The sequence below is a fragment of the Echeneis naucrates genome, chromosome 8 (assembly GCF_900963305.1).
Source record: "Echeneis naucrates chromosome 8, fEcheNa1.1, whole genome shotgun sequence".
In the NCBI taxonomy this organism is placed as follows: domain Eukaryota; kingdom Metazoa; phylum Chordata; class Actinopteri; order Carangiformes; family Echeneidae; genus Echeneis; species Echeneis naucrates.
This window is the reverse complement of record NC_042518.1, coordinates 13536470-13555714: the sequence shown is the minus strand read 5'-3', so window position 1 is coordinate 13555714 and position 19245 is coordinate 13536470. Positions and strand designations below refer to the sequence as shown.

Sequence of the window (19245 nt, the reverse complement as noted above, 5' to 3'; positions counted from 1 at the left end):
AGTAAGCAGATGTACAAAAAACAGCTTCTCACAGGTGAACCCCCCCTCCCCAAATAGTGCATAGGTTTGGGCACCTTTTAAATTAGTTCCTATTTTCCTGACTTCTTTTCACAGAGAACTTTAAAGTATTATTTTTGCAGCAGCTAATATCCTGCTCTTGTGTGTTAATCCACTCCTCCCGCAGGTCACTTTGTGAGTTGGGAAGTCTTTTTAGGCTTTTTTTCACACACAATTACAATAGCCATGACATGTTTGAAAAGTCAACTATCTAGTTGTCATTGTTTCCCTTTTTCCAATAAAAAAAATGCACTTGATTTATTTCAAAAATGTTAAATAAGACTGTGACACACTATATGCTCCTTTATGTGTATAGAAAAAAAATACAAAAAAACAAAACGAAACAATGGAATGGCATTAGCCCAGGGATGGACAAGGTTGGACACGTAGAGACCCTTCAATTTGTTCAGAATTTAACCATGTCCCAATCACAAAGAGACTTTGTGGTCGGATAATACTTTACAATGAGCCCGTGGACGTCCATCTAAGTGGCGCCTCTTGAGCTCGCGGATAATGGAGGCCGCCTGACCAGCAGTGTGCTGCGACACGTGCATTCAATCAACTGACAGTCATGTGAGGTTTTTGGAGACCATTAATTACCATATTAAGGATGGCATTTTGGGACTGCAAACTGTTCTGGTTTTTATTCTATTTTTCTCCCTCTGCTGTTCTCCGATGTGTCTGCATACATTAAGGAAGACATATTGTATACTGTCATGTAGAAGAACAGAGGAGCGTGTGAGGGAAGAGAGTGCTGACTGGTGCTGACTTTGGCTAAGCTGGAATAATATTTCCAAGAAAAATGACTTTCAGTCTCTAACCAGCTCTTGGTCTGCACACTGTAATTGGCCCAGGCTTTCTTCCAGATAGCTTTGGGACAATCTATACATGGAGCCCTGCCAAAGTGAAAATGGTGCAGAGAAAAACATTTCCCCTGTAGAAACACAAACTTCCTTGGATGCTGCCTATGTAAATGCCCTCATTTTTCAACAGTAACATTTGTTTTAAGACGGCTAGAGCTTTATAATTTAGCAATGAAACTTTAGACTTGCACAATAAAAAGTAGATATTGGGTTAAAACATATTGATAATGCTCAGTTGCTTTAATTTCCACTACTTCACTGTTATCAGAGTGCTGTATTTGGGGGAAAAGAAGCAATATAAAGATAATTAGATAAACTACATTCATGAAAAACCTTATTTTCATTATTCCTTCCAGATTCATAAGTACATTTTCCACAGTGATGTTAAGCATAAGCCATCATATTTTGGTTTTGGCCAAGGAAAACTAGATGTGTGAATTTATACAGTGAGATAGTGACCACAATTAGATGTAAAAAGGACAACATTTGGACAAGTGCTTCAGACTGCCTGATATGGAAACACTTTATTGGTTATAATGCAGCTGAAGATAGAAATTTTTTACATTGTTTTTTATGTGCCATCTCTATATGTGTTGTGTGAGCAGTGGCTGACAAATCTACTTGCTACAGCGTCACCTACAGCACTGACAGTACTGCACAATTACTGCTCCCTCCCCAAGGTGGTGAGCTCAGCATGAGAACAGCTCTTGTCTTGTACTGCAGTCCACCGATGAGAACAAAAGGCATGGCTGGAAAGACGTGAAATGATGAGATTAAAGCCAAAAAATACACAACAATATAGCCACACCTTTTATTATTGTTGAACAGAGTACTGATGATGTGATCACCATGTATGAAGGACCACACAGGAGGTAATGTCACTTTGGCTACAGTAAAGTGGTACACAGTGCAAAATGCTTTGCTAAAAGCTTCACTGTAACAACTTGTACACTGGTTATATACACTGCTTATACAATATTTTCACAGGTGGAGTGGGAATGAGGCTCTGATCGAATGTTTGAAACATCCTCATGTGAAATTGTAGAGTCATGCTTGTCACACTAAGTAGTGCTGCGGTAGACTACATCACTAGATGAAGCACAGTCAGTAAAGCAAAGGGGAAGTAGTATCAGAGCTTCTTCTATAGGCTACATCAATTGTATAAAATCCGATTTTACAGCATGGCAGTGGTTTCGGTCACGTTAGCGCAGACCACAAATATTACAACAATTACACGTTTTTGTACTGAAGGCTCCGTCCTTCACAACAGTCATTTTTGAAAGCGGATGTTGTTGAAAGCCCATCGTCAACATATCCATTATCATTATTAATATATTTTTTTTTCCCAAACTGTTGGAGCCTGGAAAACAACACACTGTGTAGCTGACCTAATACTTACAGTCTGGACTGTGTATGCTTTCTCTTGTACCTTTCAGAGTGTGAATTCTCTGTTTTACACTTTTTTCTTAAATTTTTTGCAGTTGTAAAAGGTAGAGGGTTGTGATGTACTAGAAATTCATATAGAGCAATAAGAAGTGAGGTTGCCTTCAACTCCATAGGCACTCATTTATCTGCATGCGGCGTCTTAACATGCCTCTGAGAGCTGAATATATATATATATACTCACATATATGTACATATGTGTGTATATATATGTCATATATATATACACACATATGCATATGTATATATAATATATAATATTTCAAAATACGACTTTAGATGACAGCAACAGATGTCTTAATGTGTAGAAAAAGGTAATAAAGGCCCTAAGTGAGCTCAAATGGTTCATGAGGTTATGTTGTTTCTGTAGCATGCGAAACCTTGATGTAACCTACATGATACTTCCCCTGCTGCAGGGCTGTACTCCCACTCTCAGGCTTTGATGCTGAGGCACGTAGCTAAATCTACCTTGTCAATAAATTCATGACCAGAGACAGCGAAGCCTGCTAGCCCAGGCTGCTCCGCAGGGATCTGAGCCTGCACATGGTTTGATCTCAGCCTCAACTGTTTTTAGCAATTCTCTTGGGCATGGATGCCACACCAAAGATGGAATAAAAATATATATTTACTGCTTCAACTGTTTAATTCTTTTTTAGCACAAGAGAAACAAAGTAACCAATTACAACCAAAGCGCAAAGATTGACTATTTTCTACTTCCAGCAAACTAAAGCAAAAGCTCCAGTTTGAATTAATATGTGAGCCACGTCAGCATTAATCAGTGTTTCTGTAATTGAGCCAGATTTTGCTCTGGAGGAATCAACCCTGATTCCCTGAGCCACACTGATCAAATATTAATGAGGAAAATGTTAATATCGCTGTAATGAGGGATCAGGGATATACTACATTTCATGTCTGAAGGTCAACGATGACCACAAACAAGTCCAAATTCTCCCAATGCTCTTGCGTGACATTGGAGCACAGATGTTCCACTATATATTTCTATCTCGTCATTTGGCACATGATGTAGAAAGGGATGGCTATACAGTAAAATCCACCCAAAACAGATACAGGACGGGATACAGGAGACCTTTCTTTTAGTCCTCCAATAACCAAGAATGACTCACTTGCTTCAGACATGAACCCTAACCCCTGAATCTTCCTGGTCATGGTCATATCAACTTTTATCCAACTTGCAATACAAATCTTATCAGTGCAGTTTGAACACAGAGTTACAATGATGAGTAATTCTTTACTCTGCAGTGTTGAAACAGGGTCTCTTTAGCAGCATTTGATGTAAAAGCAGAATATTTCTCCTCCTTTTAGCTTTTAGGAGACTTTTGTTCTTCTCGTATTTATTCACTGCACTGTCAGTCCAGACCGGGCTTTGCCCAGTGATCAGTGAGTACACTTTTTTCATTTCGAACAAAGAGCTACTCATTATGAGACTCCTGCTCCAAACTGTTTGTGTCCCCCTTAAACTCCTCAGAGTTGGACAGGGATGTCTACATGAGGTTCAAGTTACATGAGGTGATGTTTGGGCCTATCAAAGACTTCGATTGTATCACTGCAGCTGGCATCCTCGACAGTCATCCTCGGGCTCGGTGTTGTCCGAAGAGTAAGAGCTCTCCTCACTCACTGTCAAATGCAAAACAGTTTTATTAGACATGTTAAATTTGGACTTTTGACATTAAGACACAAGACAAGCAAGAAGAAAAATACATATATGTTTTGATAGGTGTGCTCCACCTGAAACACCAGACAAAAATCACTGAATACTAATTAACTTTGGAAAACATCTATGAAGATAAAACAGAGACTTACACCACTCAGTCTGGATGGGGAGGAAGGCCTTATCACCGTTCTCCCTGATCATCTCCTCTATCTTATCCAGTAAGACTGACACACTCCTGTCTTTTCCAGGCGTCTTACTGTCCAGGACGTGGTAATAGTTTCCACAGTATTCAAGTAGTCTTTGCAGCTCCCGCCCACCTCTAAGAATGTGTTCTTCAATGGGTGTGCGGCCCAGCCAGTCACCACAGCTGAAGAGCACCATGGTGTGGAGACATGCACTGTCACCAAATAGAGTCTCTATGTGAGAAAGGAGCGTTCGCCTCTTCCTGGCTGTAAGGGATGAGACCACGGGGAGGACCAGCAGCAGGGTGTGGGGTCCAGGCCGCAGGAGGGCAGCCCCACGCTGGGACTCCTGACGGATTCTCTTTGGTGTTCGCCTCACTGAGAACCAGTCCCACCCCGGGGTGTCGACAATGGTGATCCGTCGACCGGATACGAGCGCCTGCCTCCTGAGACACAGCTCTGTCTCTTGCCCTGACTCAAAATAGCGACGGCCCAGGATGGCGTTCCCTACTGAGCTCTTTCCAACGCCCTTCCAGCCCAGCAACAGCAACCTCAATTCTGCACACGGAGAAGACAGAGACAGACGAAGAAAAGAAACAAATGAAGAAACTATGAAAGCGGAGAAACAGAGGCCATTAGGAATAAAAGAAAAACTATATGGATTTACCAATAATGAGTAAGGTATTTCCTAGAAAGTCAATTTTTGTGCAATCATCTCACTCATTGCACAACCCACTCCCTTACACACACACACAGATGCAAGCAGACACACCTCTGGGAGGTCCTCCAATCATCTGCTCCCTCTGCCTCGCATGCTCCTCCATCCTCATCCTCTCTTCTTCCAGAGCTCTCCTGGCCTGCTCTTCCTCCAGTAAAATCAGCTCATTCACCTCAAAGTACCAACCTGCGCAACAGCAACAGCAACAGCAACAGCAACAGCAACAGCAACAATCGACTGTTTCAGTTCCATAACACGACTGTTTTGTTCATTAATATTGACCCAATCTGAAGATAGAGACTGCAGACATGAGGATGTGCGGTGACTCACAACAAGCACAACAAGCATGTGAAGAACTAACCTTGGTTGTCAGTGATCATTTCCTCCACTTTCTCCATCAGCTCAGGTACCTGTGTGTTGTCCTCTGTCTCTTTCCGAGTGTTATCAAAGGCGTGGTACCTGCATTAAGAAAAATGCAATTTTAAAGGTGCATTTCACCAGTTTCACACATTCCAGTTTATTCATTCTGAGGTGTACTGGTCAGCCTGTTGTTTTCATTCAGATTCCCACCATTTGAAAACCACATCAAAAATCTCATGGTGATGTCATCAGGGCTGTCTTTGGCTTGAGGCTGACAGGAGTGAGTTGAAGACCAGGTGTGCAGATGAATCAAAGACAATACTCAGATGAGCTGCGTGTGTGAACAAAAGTGTCTAAGCATTGGACAGACCCAGTGGTTGTATTAATCTGCTCACCAAGAGCAGTCCTAGCTGCTCTGTATCTGATTCCTGCATGCATCCAGGCACCATCCCTCATCTGAAGCGCCTGGAGTATCTTCTTTGGCTCTGGTTATTTCATATCATTTGAGAGCACATTGAGCTTGTATCAAAGAACAACTCTTTCTGTATCAAACTGGTCCTGTTCCTCTTTAGGCTGCCTGCTCCAACCACCAGATTCAGTGCTTATTTGTCGATGTTCCAGGTGCACAGTATTAACAAAGCCCTGACACAACACAAGGATTTTATGCTTGTTTGCTGAGAGCGGGCTTCAAACAGAGCAACAGAGAACAGAGAAGAAAAAGAAGAAGAAAAAGCAACGTGTTACCTGCTTCCACATCTCTCCACCAGCCACTGCAGGGCATCTCCAGTGTTTTCTATGTGCTCCTCGATGAAGACGCCTTTCGGCAACTTGTCCACCCCAGTAAAGAGCACCATGGAGTACCTCCAGGTTCCTCCACCCAGGGCTCCCAGTTGCTCCTCCGCGGCCCTTCTTTGGGTGTCAGTGAAGGGCTGCGTGACCGACACCACCAGCAGTATCGCATGGGGTCCAGGGGGGCAGAGAATGGCCCCCATGCATGGCCCCTCGCTATCCAGGCTAGGTGGGGGCCGCGGCAAGCCATCTGACTCTGCGCCAGTGTTGTCATTGTTGTCAGCTTCGGCATCATCCTCTGGTTCAGTGGTGATGACCCACGGAGGGGTATCTACCACAGTAACACGACGGCCGTAGATCTCTGTCTGCCCCACGTTGCTATGAGTTGTCTCTGTCCCAGCATCAAAAGCCTCATCCCCAAGGATGGTGTTGGCGGTAGAGGTTTTTCCAGACTGTGGGCCCCCCATGATGAGTAGTCTGCGCTCAGGAGGGTGGCGGCCCCTGGGGTCACCTGTTGGAAAACAGAGAGACACAACCAAAACTCCTTTATAGGATGTGTTTGTTGATTTTATAACCGCAGTGCCACCTGAACACAGCAGGTGGAACCTCAAAGGAAATGATCTTCATCCTTGATTCTGTTTGAATCCTGTTTCGTCATTTCCCCATTGTGCTTTTTGAAGACAAAGACACATTTTCTATTCACAATAATGTATATATCCCACTCATGCACTCTTCCTCCATCTCTGCTGTCCTCACTACTTAGATGCCAGATGTCCTCTTTTTATCTGAGCTCCTTTTCTCCTCTGTTATTACCTCCTCTTTCATTCTTGTCCTCATCTTCCTCTCTGAACCTAAAGCTCCCCACCCAGCATGCTTCCTTTTTGTTTTCCTCTGTCCTTGGCTTTTGGAACAATTGGGTCAGAGAGGAGGGAGATTGGACTCCCTTCAGATAGAAAGGCATGTGGACAGAATATAATTTACTTTATGTAAAACTTAGAAGAGAGGGGTAAAAACAGATGGATTGGTAACACAAAGATGTATATAAATGGTAAAGCAATGACAAGCGGATGGCAAGATGTAGTGAGCTGGGAAGTACATTTATTGATTTGCTCACTGCTGGTGACACCTTACATGTGAGCTTCTAAAGACGGGAAGTTTTGTTAAGCAACAGTTTCCCATGACAGTGCATGCTTGGTTCAACCGCAACATTGCCTTGGGAGTTTTCCCCTGGCCACTGATGAATTTGTGAGTGAACAAATGATGTGTGACGATGATAATGGGACCTGCGGTGAGGTTGTGCAGCAAAGAATAAAAACCTACTTACCAGTGTCAGAAGCAGAGGACACAGCAGCCATCTTGTTTGTAGAACCTCTGGCTTCCTCCTCCTCTGCCCCCCTCCTCCTTCTCCTTCTCGCCTCCACGGTGGGTCCTGTTCTTGCCTCTTCAGAAAGCAATGGATCCTGAGTAGCGTGTGAAAGGGTGGCAGCTCAAATCCTTCTTGGCTTTCTCTTTCTCTCTAACCCTCATTCTACTGTGGTGCAACTCTATTTTCTGTTCCCTTTGCCTAACACTATCTCCCTTGTTATTAAAGCCCCCCCACACCCCCTGAAGTCTATTCTCTTCCACACGTCCCCAACTTACTGTGGCTCTTCTCTTTCCTCTGTATCTTTCCCCTTCTCCTCGTCTTCCAGCACTGCCTCTTTTTTCTTATTTATCAGTCTGAGCAGGGGGGAAATATTGTGCAATGCAAGAGACAGGAAGCCAAATCCACCCCCGCTGCAGCAGTTCCAGGAAGATGTCTCGTCATTTTGCTTTTCTTTTTTTTTGAGGCAAAACAGAGCTGTTCCTCCCACTTGCGTGTATCTTACAGCAGCAGCAGCAGCAGCAGCAGCAGCAACAGCAGTGTGGCACTGTATGCAGACTGCAGTCAGGACAGATAGAAAGATGGATATACAGAGAGAGTGAGAGAGACAGGACTAGAGGGACAGAGGGAGAGAGGGAGAGAGCACTGTGTTCTCTGTTTACAGCTGGATGTATTCCCCAGATGCTGCATCACGCACTAACAACTATTTATATGGAGCCTGTAGACACAAAAACACTGTAAGGCAGTTGAGGCATGTATGCTGCATGAATAAATATAAATATTGATAGAAGACATGCAGCCTGAGATTATATAATACAGAAAGGTTCCTATAAATAGTACGATGACTGTGAGACACTATCAAAGCACAGTCACCGTGGTGTGAATAAGGTCTGAAGAATGCATCATGTGTGGCAGAGAAATTACATAAATCAGAGTCTGAGCTCATCCTTGGCTCCTGAACAGGTTCATTATATTCGCTATATGACGAGACACATTCACGGACCCACGGGAAAAGGGACGACCTTGATATATTTTCTAAGAAGCCACAGTGATGCATTTAGTGACACGTTTCCTGTCTACATTTGTCTTTTATAGCAGCTATTGTGGTTCAGTACGAAAAAGAAAAAGATCGGGGCGCACTTAAAAGGCGACATGTGACATTCAGACCTGACGCCGTATACAGACTAAAAGTGTCGTAAAACCACGCTCTCGCATCCACGCGGTACGACAAAGATGAACGCCGCGCGGCACACACATACACTCGCGCGCGCGCGCGTGTGTGTGTGTGCTGAGGAAGGCGCAGGGCAGACCCGGGAGTTTCGGCGGACACAGCCGGTTCTTTCAAACATGGAGGCGGCCGACGAGTTCACGAAGTACCGCTCCCCGCTGGTGTCTAGATACGCCAGCAAGGAAATGGCCTTCAACTTCAGCGACAGGAAGAAATTCACGACCTGGAGAAGGCTGTGGATCTACCTGGCCAAGGCCGAAAAGGTTTGACACCGTGACAGCTTCCACAGCATGTGTGTTTTGCCGTTTTTTCTTTGTGTTTTTGCATTTAAACACGCACTTAACCATCGAGCCTGAGCATACTTAAGAAGGAGAGTTTTCGGCCTTCAGAGAGTCCTATCAAGTTCCCTCCTGCTCTAAATTTAGATGTCAGGAGGGTCCCAGCAACAGAGCTGTCTGCATGGTACACACACACACACACACACACACACACACACACAGTTAGAGGTGAGCTGAGCTGCATTTCATTCAAATATTCCAGGCAGAATAAATGTTATATCACGGTGATAAATTCTTGAATTATCGGTTAATCGGTTGAATCTTTGACCTTTTAATATACAACACCACACAGAAATAAGAAAACATGTTCTCAACTTCCAATGACTTTGATTGGAAGACATGTACAAAAATAGTGTAAACATTCATTAGAATTGAGGTGGGCAAGTTGAATGTTTTGCTATGGCCATTAATCTAACAGAAGGTATTTGGGTGGGTTTTATAGCTGATGATTAAAAGTGACTTTTATTATTATTATCATCGTAGTTGTCATAATCATGATGATGGTTTTCAACGAATCTTCTTTTGGCTGGCCAATCCTTCAACCCACTGATTGATTTAAAAAAACTAACAAAAAAAAAAACATTGATCAAAAAGACTGCTGATGGTGATGGAGAAAAAACAAATGCTGTGACTGTGTTTTACTCTGATGACATGATAACAAAGGGCAGGGGCAGTGGCTTTTGTTTCCCGATGTGGTGTTTTAAGTTGGATGCATTTGATTAGTCAGATTTTTTCTTTTGAAATGCGTTTGGCCGTACAGCATAGTTTGCGCTGATGGTTGCAGAGGTTGAGAGAACACATCGTCTAAAGTCCTTGTAGTGCTCCTTGCAGTGCTCCTGACATTTAAATCCCTGAACTGCTATTCGATCCCTCTGAAGTACCCCTGCCCATGGGTCAACCCGGGGGATTGGGTCAAAGTGTATTAGAAAGACTGAGTTTAAGTAGAGTAGAATTTCATAGTAGTTGATAATTTCATAAAACATCTGATAACTAATCCCACACTTCTTAGAATTACTGAAAAAGACGGTTTCCATTTTTGATGTTTGGGGGCAGGGGGGGCTGTCAGACTGTTGATGGACCCTCTGTCATCTGACCATCTATCACCTCCCATGGCCTGTTAAACACACATGTACACACACTAATCAGAACTGATCAGAGTCCATCTTTCCCACTTGTCCTGTACTTTGAGGTTTTCCTCGGGGGGGCACCTAGAGAACTCCACACTAGTAACAGAAAGCTGACCTCTGGCAGGGTTTGGGTGTTTTATTGTTAAAACTGCATTATATTTTTTGATGTGACATTTGTTGTGCTGAGTCATTATATGCTTTCTTCAGTATGACTGCATGGCACTGCAGGTTTCCTTTTGATTGTGTTTTATCATGGACGTCAAGTGGTATTTTCACAGATTGGGACTGGTCTCTCAATCAACCTGTGTCCTGTATGACCATCACATGACTGCTCTGTTCCAACACAGAAAACTCAAATCTAATCAGGATCCCGAGTGTCTTCTCACGAGGACAGCACATGTCCATCCAGACTGTTCAGAGGAAAGAAAAGATAATCATTTGGCTTGTCATCTGACTATTATCTGTGCTTTTATCACAATTAACTGAAGTCGCAGAGCTGAGTAAATAGTCTTTCAAAAGCATTTCTTTTAGCTAAAAATCCTCAAATATTCTAAACAAAAGACAAACTGAAACGTTCACATATCCACTCATACCTTTCATACCTGGAAATTATATATTATAGATGCATCGATTTATTTCAGAAAATAATTGTCAGAATAGTTACCTATGAGGTAATTATGTTTTTTCATGTAAAACAATCCATGGAACTCTGAAACTCACAGCTGAAAGTGCTGCAATTGAGGGGGAAAAAAGCCACATAGTTATAATTTTAGTGTGAGTTTATCAGGATGGACATGATTAATGCTGTTTAAAAAAAAACCCCAAATTATTTTAAAATATCTAACTAATTAATGAAACTGTAAATTCAGAAATTCCCCTGTGGATAATCCTCCTCTTTCTCACTGCTTCTCTGTCTTCTCCTGCTCAGTCTTTGGGTCTACCCATCACAGACGCCCAGATCCTGGAGATGGAGAGTCATGCAGACAATATTGACTTTGCCATGGCGGCTGAAGAGGAACGAAAGCTCAGGCATGATGTCATGGCTCATGTCCACACCTTTGCACACTGCTGCCCCACTGCTGCTCCCATCATCCACCTCGGAGCCACCTCTTGCTACGTCGGAGACAATACTGTAATCATGAAGACTGTTATATTCACAGCTATAGCCAAGATTATTTATTTGATCACATGCAGTGTGATTCATTATTTTTATTACCAAGCCTTTCTGCATGTGGGAAAGTATGCATTGCTTAGAGAACACAATACAGTGTAATTATTTGTGTAGTTTGTCAAGTACAAATGGCTCTTTAAAAGTTTTCATGTTCTCCAAGTCATAATGTTTTTCTTCCTCAGGATCTGATTATGTTGCGTGATGGATTTGACATTCTCTTGCCCAAGGTGAGGCTCAGCTGTTTGCCAGAAAACTCGCACATCCATCCAGTGGTGCATCTGTGAGATCAGTGGATATAAGGCCCTAGTAACTCAGTGTTTGTATAAGGCTCAGCTGTCAAGTAACAAGTAAACAGTGTAGAAATAATCACCTCATTTTTTTGTTGCAGTGTTTTGTCAAAAAAACAACACAAACCAAGCATACGTTCTGACATGTGAGGGTTGTATGGGCATGAGCTGTGTAGTAATTCAGGCCTTTGCTTTGATTTCTGCAGTTGGCCAGAGTCATTGACAGACTGGCAAACTTTGCAGAGAAATATGCTGACCTCCCGACGCTCGGCTTCACACACTACCAGTGAGTCTGGATAAAGCCACACTTCTCTAGCAGTCATCTCCTCCAATGTGGAATGCTTCCATGTCCCTTCATCAGTTTGCTTTGGCCCCATAATCAAATGACTGTCTCTCGCTCTTACTCTCTCTGCAGACCAGCTCAGCTGACCACAGTTGGCAAGCGAGCTTGTCTGTGGCTTCAGGACTTGGCCATGGACATGCGCAACCTGCAGAGAGCCCGTGATGATCTACGTTTCAGGGGGGTCAAGGGGACAACTGGAACACAGGCCAGCTTCCTGCAGCTCTTTCAGGGGGAACATGAGAAGGTATTAATTACTACTCATCTCATTTAAATTGAGAATTTATTCATTTAGAACTGTTGTGTTCTGATCTAATGATAATTATACTGATCATGCTCTTCTGCAGGTGGAGCAGCTTGACAATATGGTGACAGAGATGGCTGGCTTCAAAAAGTAAATCCGCTATTTATATCTTCTTTATATATACAACTGAGGAATTGGAATAGGGGAGCTGTTATAGCACAGGTTACTGGGACTTCTTTGCTGTTTGCCATCATGATATTGTTCCCGTCTTACCCAGAGCTTACCTGGTGACTGGACAGACTTACAGTCGTAAGGTGGATATAGACTGTTTGTCTAACCTGGCCAGTTTGGGAGCTACTGTTCACAAGGTAAGGCCACAAAAGCATGATCAATACAGCCAACTGTCTCCATCTAGTGTTGTTTTTTATTGTTGCTGCTGTGTTAAATTGCTGCAGCTCATTTTTCATGCATCTGTCTGTTTTAGATCTGCACAGACATCCGCCTCCTCGCCAACCTGAAAGAGATTGAGGAGCCTTTTGAGAAAGAGCAGATTGGTACATTTTCTCATAACGTGTGTGTGTGTGTGTGTGTGTGTGTGTGTGTGTGTGTGTGTGTGTGTGTGTGTGTGGCAAGAACATGAAATTGTTATTCAGTTCCTATGAGCAGGAAACATCTGCTGATGTGAACCATGTTCTCCTGCCCCTCCAGGTTCTAGTGCCATGCCCTACAAGAGAAACCCAATGCGTGCTGAGCGTTGCTGTAGCCTGGCCCGACACCTGGTGGCGCTGATGGCCGACCCACTGCAGACGGCTTCGGTGCAGTGGTTAGAGAGGACGCTGGATGATAGTGCAAATAGGTCAGCAGCCCTAGAAACATATTCACCACATAGGAAGTTACCATCATATGGCTTATATACTACTGTTTGCTTTAGTTTCTACAGACAAAGTGAACACCCTTTCCAAAGTTGAGGTTTTATCCATATATTTATAAGGATGTATTTGTATTTATGGACATCTTTATATGTGTCCATTTGAATGGGTGAATACAAACTTGTCCCATTCCATGTGTGTGGAAATGCCAAGGTTCCCAGGTAGTTGCTCATACCGAATGCTTTTTTTTTTCCCCCCTCCGGATTCCTCTTCTTCATTCTGAATTCACGGCAGGAGGATCTCCCTACCAGAGTCCTTCCTTACAGCAGACATCATCCTCAGTACGCTGCAGAACATCACGGAGGGACTGGTGGTTTACCCCAAAGTCATTGAGCGACACATTCGCCATGAGCTTCCCTTCATGGCCACAGAGAACATCATTATGGCCATGGTTAAAGCTGGAGGAAACAGACAGGTAGGAGGAGGAAGTCCATGGCCCAGCATTGACATTCTAATAAAAAAAAAAATATCAGGCAATGATTTATGTATCCCTCCAGAGGAAAAATGCAGCTATGAGAAAATATAAGAGGCATAACCAGAAGTGAATTCTTGTAGATTTTAAGTGTTATATCACCAGGAAACAAGGAGCTCATTTGACTTTAATAATTAATAAATATCTATTTTGTATACATTTTTCCTCTGCAATCAATGCCATTAAAAATCAACGAAGCTGACTGTTTCCTTATTTGTGCAATAAGTTTGGAAGCTTACAATTAATACTGTATATGGTGATACACTGCTTTCGTGAATACTGTCCCTGTCTATTGCGTCAAAATAACGCCAATGTGTTCAGACCTCCATCTTTCTATTGCACATCTTCCTCAGGACTGTCATGAGAAGATCCGTGTTCTGTCCCAGGAGGCTGCAGCTGTAGTCAAGCAGGAGGGTGGTGATAATGACCTTCTGGCCAGAGTCCAGAGAGACCCTTACTTTGCCCCCATCCTCGGGCAACTGGACGCCTTGCTGGACCCAAAGACCTTTATTGGCCGTGCACCACAACAGGTACAACATGAACGGTCACTCGCCTTTTTCCTAGACTAGCTCTCTCCAATTATAAGTGTGCCTACTTTTGAGCATGTGAATATTACATGCATCAGTGTCTTCTGTTATAGGTGTTTCATCTTTAGAAACCAGTAATGTGTCCTCATGTGTTCTGTCTTGTCATTGCTCTTCTGCTTTAGGTGACGAGGTTCCTGTCTGAAGAAGTTCGCCCCCTGCTTGAGCCATACAAAGCAAAGATGGATGTTAAGATCGAGCTGGAGCTCTAACACAGGGACCAGTGACTCACACACAAGAGAGAGACATTGTGTTGTGTAGCCATGGTGAACAATGTATTGTAACTCAATAAAGGAAAAAATGCTGAATTGATTTTTCTTAGTTTTCCTTAAGTCTATTGCATTTATAGTGTATACAAAAGCTGATTAAAAATATTCTGTCAGGAAATGCATTGGTTTTGCTAACTATCATCACTATTTAAAGGCAACAAAAGTGATTTGTGCCTTCACGGCTTTTATAACGTCTTTTTTTTTTAAATGCAAATTGAGAATTATTTGTTAATTATTAATCCCCCACTTTATATCTGCACAGTAATTATTAATCTTCTGATTATGCCGATGCCGTGTGCAGAGTTCTTGTGATTAAAGTTTGGCCAAAGTTCAACCTTCTATTTCTGTTAACAGAGAGGAAGAAGTGAACTGCTGAGAGAGTAGACCACTGGCACAAACCCCCAACCCTCCCGAACACAGCTCAAAGTCCAGCCCCTTAAAATGAAACTGTTGGCGTGTTTAACAGAACAGCGGCCGACCTGTGTCGATGATTTCCATTGCTTATAACCTGCAAACTCCTGCTTTGCTTGAACTACACAAATGTGATCAGTTTTTTCTTTTAAGCTGACTGGTCACTCTGTGCTCACTCTATGGGGACAAAGTACTTTAGTGCATTGCTCACGTCTTGCCAGGTCATGACAAGGAAGTTGCATTTAGTGAGGGTAATATAAGGGACTGTATCACCACGAGTCATTCCTCAGGACAGAGTGAGTACAAATGTCTCACACATTGTTCCTCTGAATGTAGTTCATACTTTAATATTGCAGTTTTAAAGCCCGAGAGTTGGCTTTCATATCTTTGTGTGTTTCCCTTCATGTGAACCAAGCAGCTGTTCTGCAACATGTGGCTTTGGGCTTTGCTCCCTGTCAGTCTGGCTCTCTTTGGCACAGCAGGCATTTGGACTGTGTGAGTGTTCAGCTCTTCCTGTGTAGTTCATCACATTTCTTTATTTTCTAAATCTTAATCCCTTTCTCAAAACTGAACTAATAAAATGTTCTCCTATACCCACAATAGACAATACAGACAATATATGTCAGCAAATAAAAGACTGATCAGAAAGTATTGACAATATCATAACATAAGTTAGCAATGACAGACCGCAAAGCAAAATTGTGCTAACCTCACAGTTATACATGATATAGATACTAACACTATTCTATATTATGCTTACATATTATTAAACAATAAAACCTCTTTCTTCATTAGACTCTACTGACAGTACCTGAGCGTGCTCTGGCTAAAGTATGCTTCAGTGGTTGGTTACACCAAGCAGGTCCCTCAGAAATGTCGGGGGAAAAATTGTTTGTCCAAACTGCCAAGATGAACCGCTGATGATTCAGTCAGTGGTTCAGTGCTTCATGCAGCCATTTCTTCCCATTAGGTTTGCTCTGGCTGTAACAAACGGATCAGTCAACCTCACAGAGGGAGTCCCATTCATCAGGTTGGTATAAACCATGTCTGTGCTGAGAGATGATGAAGACATTGTTAACAGTTTCAGTTGAACAGACAAGCCTGGTGTATTGATTCTCAGCTCAAATCCCTGTTGGCTTTCCTTCAAAACTTGTTATCAGAGCAAAATGCTGAGTGCTGAGTGACACTGATTGTGTGCTTCTCTCTTCCTGTTAGTAAGTGCGGCACATACAACCCTCAGAGCTGTCTCTTCTCCCAGATCTGCAATATCTGCTCTGTTTTAGGTAATGACTTTATATAATGATACATAAATAATCTTATAAACGTATATTATATTAAACAATATTATAATTATAGCATTTTTTCATGTTTTCTCACATTAACATTTGTTCTCCTCTCTCATACTATGGACAGATTGACTCATTTATTTGATATTTGTTTATTTTTATTTTTTTTATATTTGTGTTTTAGAAATTGATTGTTGGTGAATTTTATTTCTTTCATGCTGAATTGTAATTTGGTTACTTTATTTAAATGTGAATTCTGTGTAACTTCTTGCCTGTGTCTCTCTCTGTCTCTCAGCCCTATGGATTGTGGCCATCCGTTTCCAGCAGGTCAGGGACTACGGAAACCATGGAAAGGCCAACACTGCCAGCATTGTTTTGGGATTCATTGCCTCAGTTGGGATCTCTGTCATTGGCAACTTCCAGGTAGCGGCTTACATATTAAGAAATGAAAAATAACGATTTGTGTTTATCCTCTGATGATTGTGCCACTTTCTGTGCTCTCTTCACTTAGCAATCCGTGCTGATGGGAGCTCACCTTTTGGGAGCATTCCTGGCTTTCTTCCTTGGCCTGGCCTACTTCTGGACACAGCTGTTTCTAACCTATAGGGCTGAGCCGTCTCAGGACAGATGTTGGGTGGGGCCTGCCAGGGCAACCTGCTGCATCCTCTCCACCGTCCTGGTCATACTTAGTATCCTTCCTTCCGGCATGCATTAATGTCAAATCAGGGGTTGATGCGAAATCCAAGGTAAGTTGATTGAGAAGAGCAAGCAAAGATAACTTCTTTTTGACAGTTTCATTTGAGACATGTGCCTGTTGTACAAACACTAGCTAATTATATCATTTCTTATTAATCCGTTACTTTACTTCAATTTCAACTTAATTATTTTATTTTGAATTTCATCCTCAAACGTCAACAGATTATTATATGGTTGTAGTTCATTTTGTTTCATTTTGAGAGTTCTTCCTTGACCGCGCTCCCCTCCTGCAGTGGCCGTTCTGTCCCAAACAGGTCATCGTTCTTGGGCTGCTGTGTGTGAATGGGCCTTGGTCATGTTGTTCTTTTGCCTGTTTGGCCTTTTTGCAGCTGAGCTCAGACACATTGACTGCCACCACCTCACAGTCCAGAAACAAGCTTTGACCCATGACTGCAGCCCTACCTTAGTCAAAACCAATAGTTATGTTGCAAATACACTCAGCTGAACACACATACACACACACACACACACACACACACGTACAGTGTCTTTCAGTTCCCAAAGTTTCTGATTATATTTATGTATCTCTTGGACTGCTTCCATAAATGTATGATTTTTTTTTTTTTTTTTTTGAAAATCTGTATTAATTCTGAGCAATCCTTTCTTTGTTTTTTTTTCATTATTATATTTTTTTTTATTACATTTAAATGAAGAAGTTTAGTACCTTTACTTGTTTTTACTTTACTCTCCTTTACTCTACTTTACTTTACTCCTGCATGTCCTGTGTAGCAGTAATTACCTACTAACACATGGTGGCACCATTCAACAGTCATTCACTCTGCTTCGTGTGAATTAGCGTGTCAAAATTATTCATGCATGTATTGTTATTTCTTCTGATGTTTTTTTCCCCTCCGAGTAAAATCCCCTCAACACTTCTCAGCGTGGTATTTTTTGCACTCTATTATATTTCACATGATGTCATGATTGGTGCCTAGACAGTGAATACCAGGAAAAATCTGGTCATTCTCAGCCTGTCTCTCCACCTGTCAGCTGGTTAATCCACCAGAGGAAGCGAACAGAAAAGGAGGATGGAGGTGTGAAGGAAATCTTGGGTTAGCAGAACAGAAAGGAAAGTTTCCCCATGACATAACGTATAAGACAAATCCTTTCCTTGCTTTTTTATTGATTCCATGCCCTAAACTTTTGCTAAAAACTTTGTGATACGACTCTTATGACTGCTCATCTTGGGATTTAGTCCTGACACAGCTTCCTGCGATTATTATGAACCACAGGCTGAAGATGCCTCTCACATCTTCAGAAATAGAGCTGGCCAGCAGGGACGCTGTGGCGCGATGATCATCTCTCTGATGGGAAAATGTTGCTCTGGCACTGAGCCAGCATGTTTTTGGAAGATGCCTGTAGTTTAGACAGAGGTTCTACTTTCAGCGCAATTTGTCAGGGCTGTTTGAGATGGACAAAACAATGACGCTCTCATAGCAATGCTGACAGTGGGAGAGGTCCTACTCTTGGCTCCAGTACTCCAACTGTCTCTCTCATCCAAGTTCTTGGTTTATTTAAACATATTGTCTCTGGGTCTGTTGGCACTGTCTTTGGTCGCACTTTGATCAGATTTTCACTTTTGTTTGCATCCTCCTCTGATGTCATGAAAAAAATTACATGGGGGCGTGTAGGGAAAGGTTGAGATGGGAATACTGGGCCCCCAGTGTCCCACTATGTCCCAACAGCATTCTTTCACATACTCCATGCTGTGTGATCACCAGAGGGGGGGCTTTGATGAACGGGCACGGGGATCAGACGGACAGCTTGGAATTCTATGGGAATTTCTCCACCGCTGTTAGTTACCAGTGTTTCTTCTACGGACAGCATGAAGGGATTCTGCTCACAATGCCAGAGTCCCTAATAAACTTGTTTACTTCAGCTGACTGGCAACATAATCTTAAAGTCACTTTGATCTGCCAAAGTTGCATTTTGGCCATTAAAGAAAGAAAAATTAAATTAAATTAAAGAAAAAAACCCTTAAAAACCTTTTAGCCATCTTTTGACAAAGTCACCTCCGAGCTTATGACTATTTCAGCTTATTTTGAAAGTGTAGTCTACCCTCCTGAGCAAAAACATGCATTTGTTTATTGTTGAAAGGACAAAATGTTTTGAATTATGCAGCAGCTCATACAGAGGAATTCAGAGGGAGAGCTTTGGCGCCAAAATACCCCTCACCCTGCTGTTTTCATTAGTGAGCATTAAGGGCTTCTGATAAAGCAGTAAAACTCATTAAATTGCAAAGACTGGGAGGCCCTTGATGTAAATGTTAGAAAAAGGTCTGGATCCTCTATTGTAGTTCAAGAGAACGTGGTTTATCTGACACCGGCCTTGTTACTCTTGACTTTCATTCAAGTGG

At 42.5% G+C, this 19245-nt stretch overlaps 3 protein-coding genes across 4 annotated transcripts; 2 read left to right on the top strand and 1 right to left on the bottom strand.

The window, feature by feature from the left end:
• Positions 1-1707: 1707 nt before the first annotated feature.
• Positions 1708-7910, bottom strand: LOC115048162 (GTPase IMAP family member 8). Its single transcript, XM_029509479.1, has 6 exons — positions 7409-7910; positions 6040-6595; positions 5297-5394; positions 4990-5121; positions 4185-4775; positions 1708-3998 (listed from the first exon to the last, which is right to left on the bottom strand). Exons 1-6 carry the CDS (start codon positions 7437-7439, stop codon positions 3925-3927), a joined length of 1482 nt encoding a protein of 493 aa, XP_029365339.1. The 5' UTR covers positions 7440-7910; the 3' UTR covers positions 1708-3924.
• An 803-nt stretch (positions 7911-8713) lies between these two features.
• On the top strand, positions 8714-14491 carry adsl (adenylosuccinate lyase). Of its 2 annotated transcripts, XM_029508495.1 has the most exons (12): positions 8714-8938; positions 11069-11272; positions 11494-11538; positions 11805-11884; positions 12014-12185; positions 12286-12332; positions 12460-12550; positions 12667-12736; positions 12891-13038; positions 13346-13526; positions 13937-14113; positions 14293-14489. In XM_029508495.1, the coding sequence occupies exons 1-12, from the start codon at positions 8795-8797 to the stop codon at positions 14377-14379; spliced, it is 1446 nt and encodes a 481-aa protein (XP_029364355.1). In that variant the 5' UTR covers positions 8714-8794; the 3' UTR covers positions 14380-14489. The 2 variants fall into 2 exon arrangements, with proteins under 2 accessions (XP_029364355.1, XP_029364356.1); XM_029508496.1 differs by lacking the exon at positions 13937-14113 and having other exon boundaries at positions 14293-14491.
• A 786-nt stretch (positions 14492-15277) lies between these two features.
• Positions 15278-17334, top strand: tmem150b (transmembrane protein 150B). The gene is made up of 6 exons (XM_029509284.1): positions 15278-15342; positions 15818-15877; positions 16063-16130; positions 16429-16556; positions 16645-16822; positions 17123-17334. The coding sequence occupies exons 1-6, from the start codon at positions 15278-15280 to the stop codon at positions 17332-17334; spliced, it is 711 nt and encodes a 236-aa protein (XP_029365144.1).
• Positions 17335-19245: the final 1911 nt, after the last annotated feature.

Excerpts from the sequence above, each read along its gene's own strand:
- tmem150b (XM_029509284.1), top strand. The coding sequence starts at position 15,278 with ATGTGGCTTTGGGCTTTGCTCCCTGTCAGTCTGGCTCTCTTTGGCACA. Across the intron at positions 16,557-16,644 it reads CTGTCATTGGCAACTTCCAG|CAATCCGTGCTGATGGGAGC; the intron begins GTAGCGGCTTAC and ends CTCTTCACTTAG. Across the intron at positions 16,823-17,122 it reads CACCGTCCTGGTCATACTTA|TGGCCGTTCTGTCCCAAACA; the intron begins GTATCCTTCCTT and ends CCCCTCCTGCAG.
- LOC115048162 (XM_029509479.1), bottom strand. The coding sequence starts at position 7,439 with ATGGCTGCTGTGTCCTCTGCTTCTGACACTG. Across the intron at positions 5,395-6,039 it reads GTGGAGAGATGTGGAAGCAG|GTACCACGCCTTTGATAACA; the intron begins GTAACACGTTGC and ends TTCTTAATGCAG. Across the intron at positions 5,122-5,296 it reads AATGATCACTGACAACCAAG|GTTGGTACTTTGAGGTGAAT; the intron begins GTTAGTTCTTCA and ends GCTGTTGCGCAG.
- adsl (XM_029508495.1), top strand. The coding sequence starts at position 8,795 with ATGGAGGCGGCCGACGAGTTCACGAAGTACCGCTCCCCGCTGGTGTCT. Across the intron at positions 8,939-11,068 it reads ACCTGGCCAAGGCCGAAAAG|TCTTTGGGTCTACCCATCAC; the intron begins GTTTGACACCGT and ends TCTCCTGCTCAG. Across the intron at positions 12,186-12,285 it reads TTCAGGGGGAACATGAGAAG|GTGGAGCAGCTTGACAATAT; the intron begins GTATTAATTACT and ends GCTCTTCTGCAG.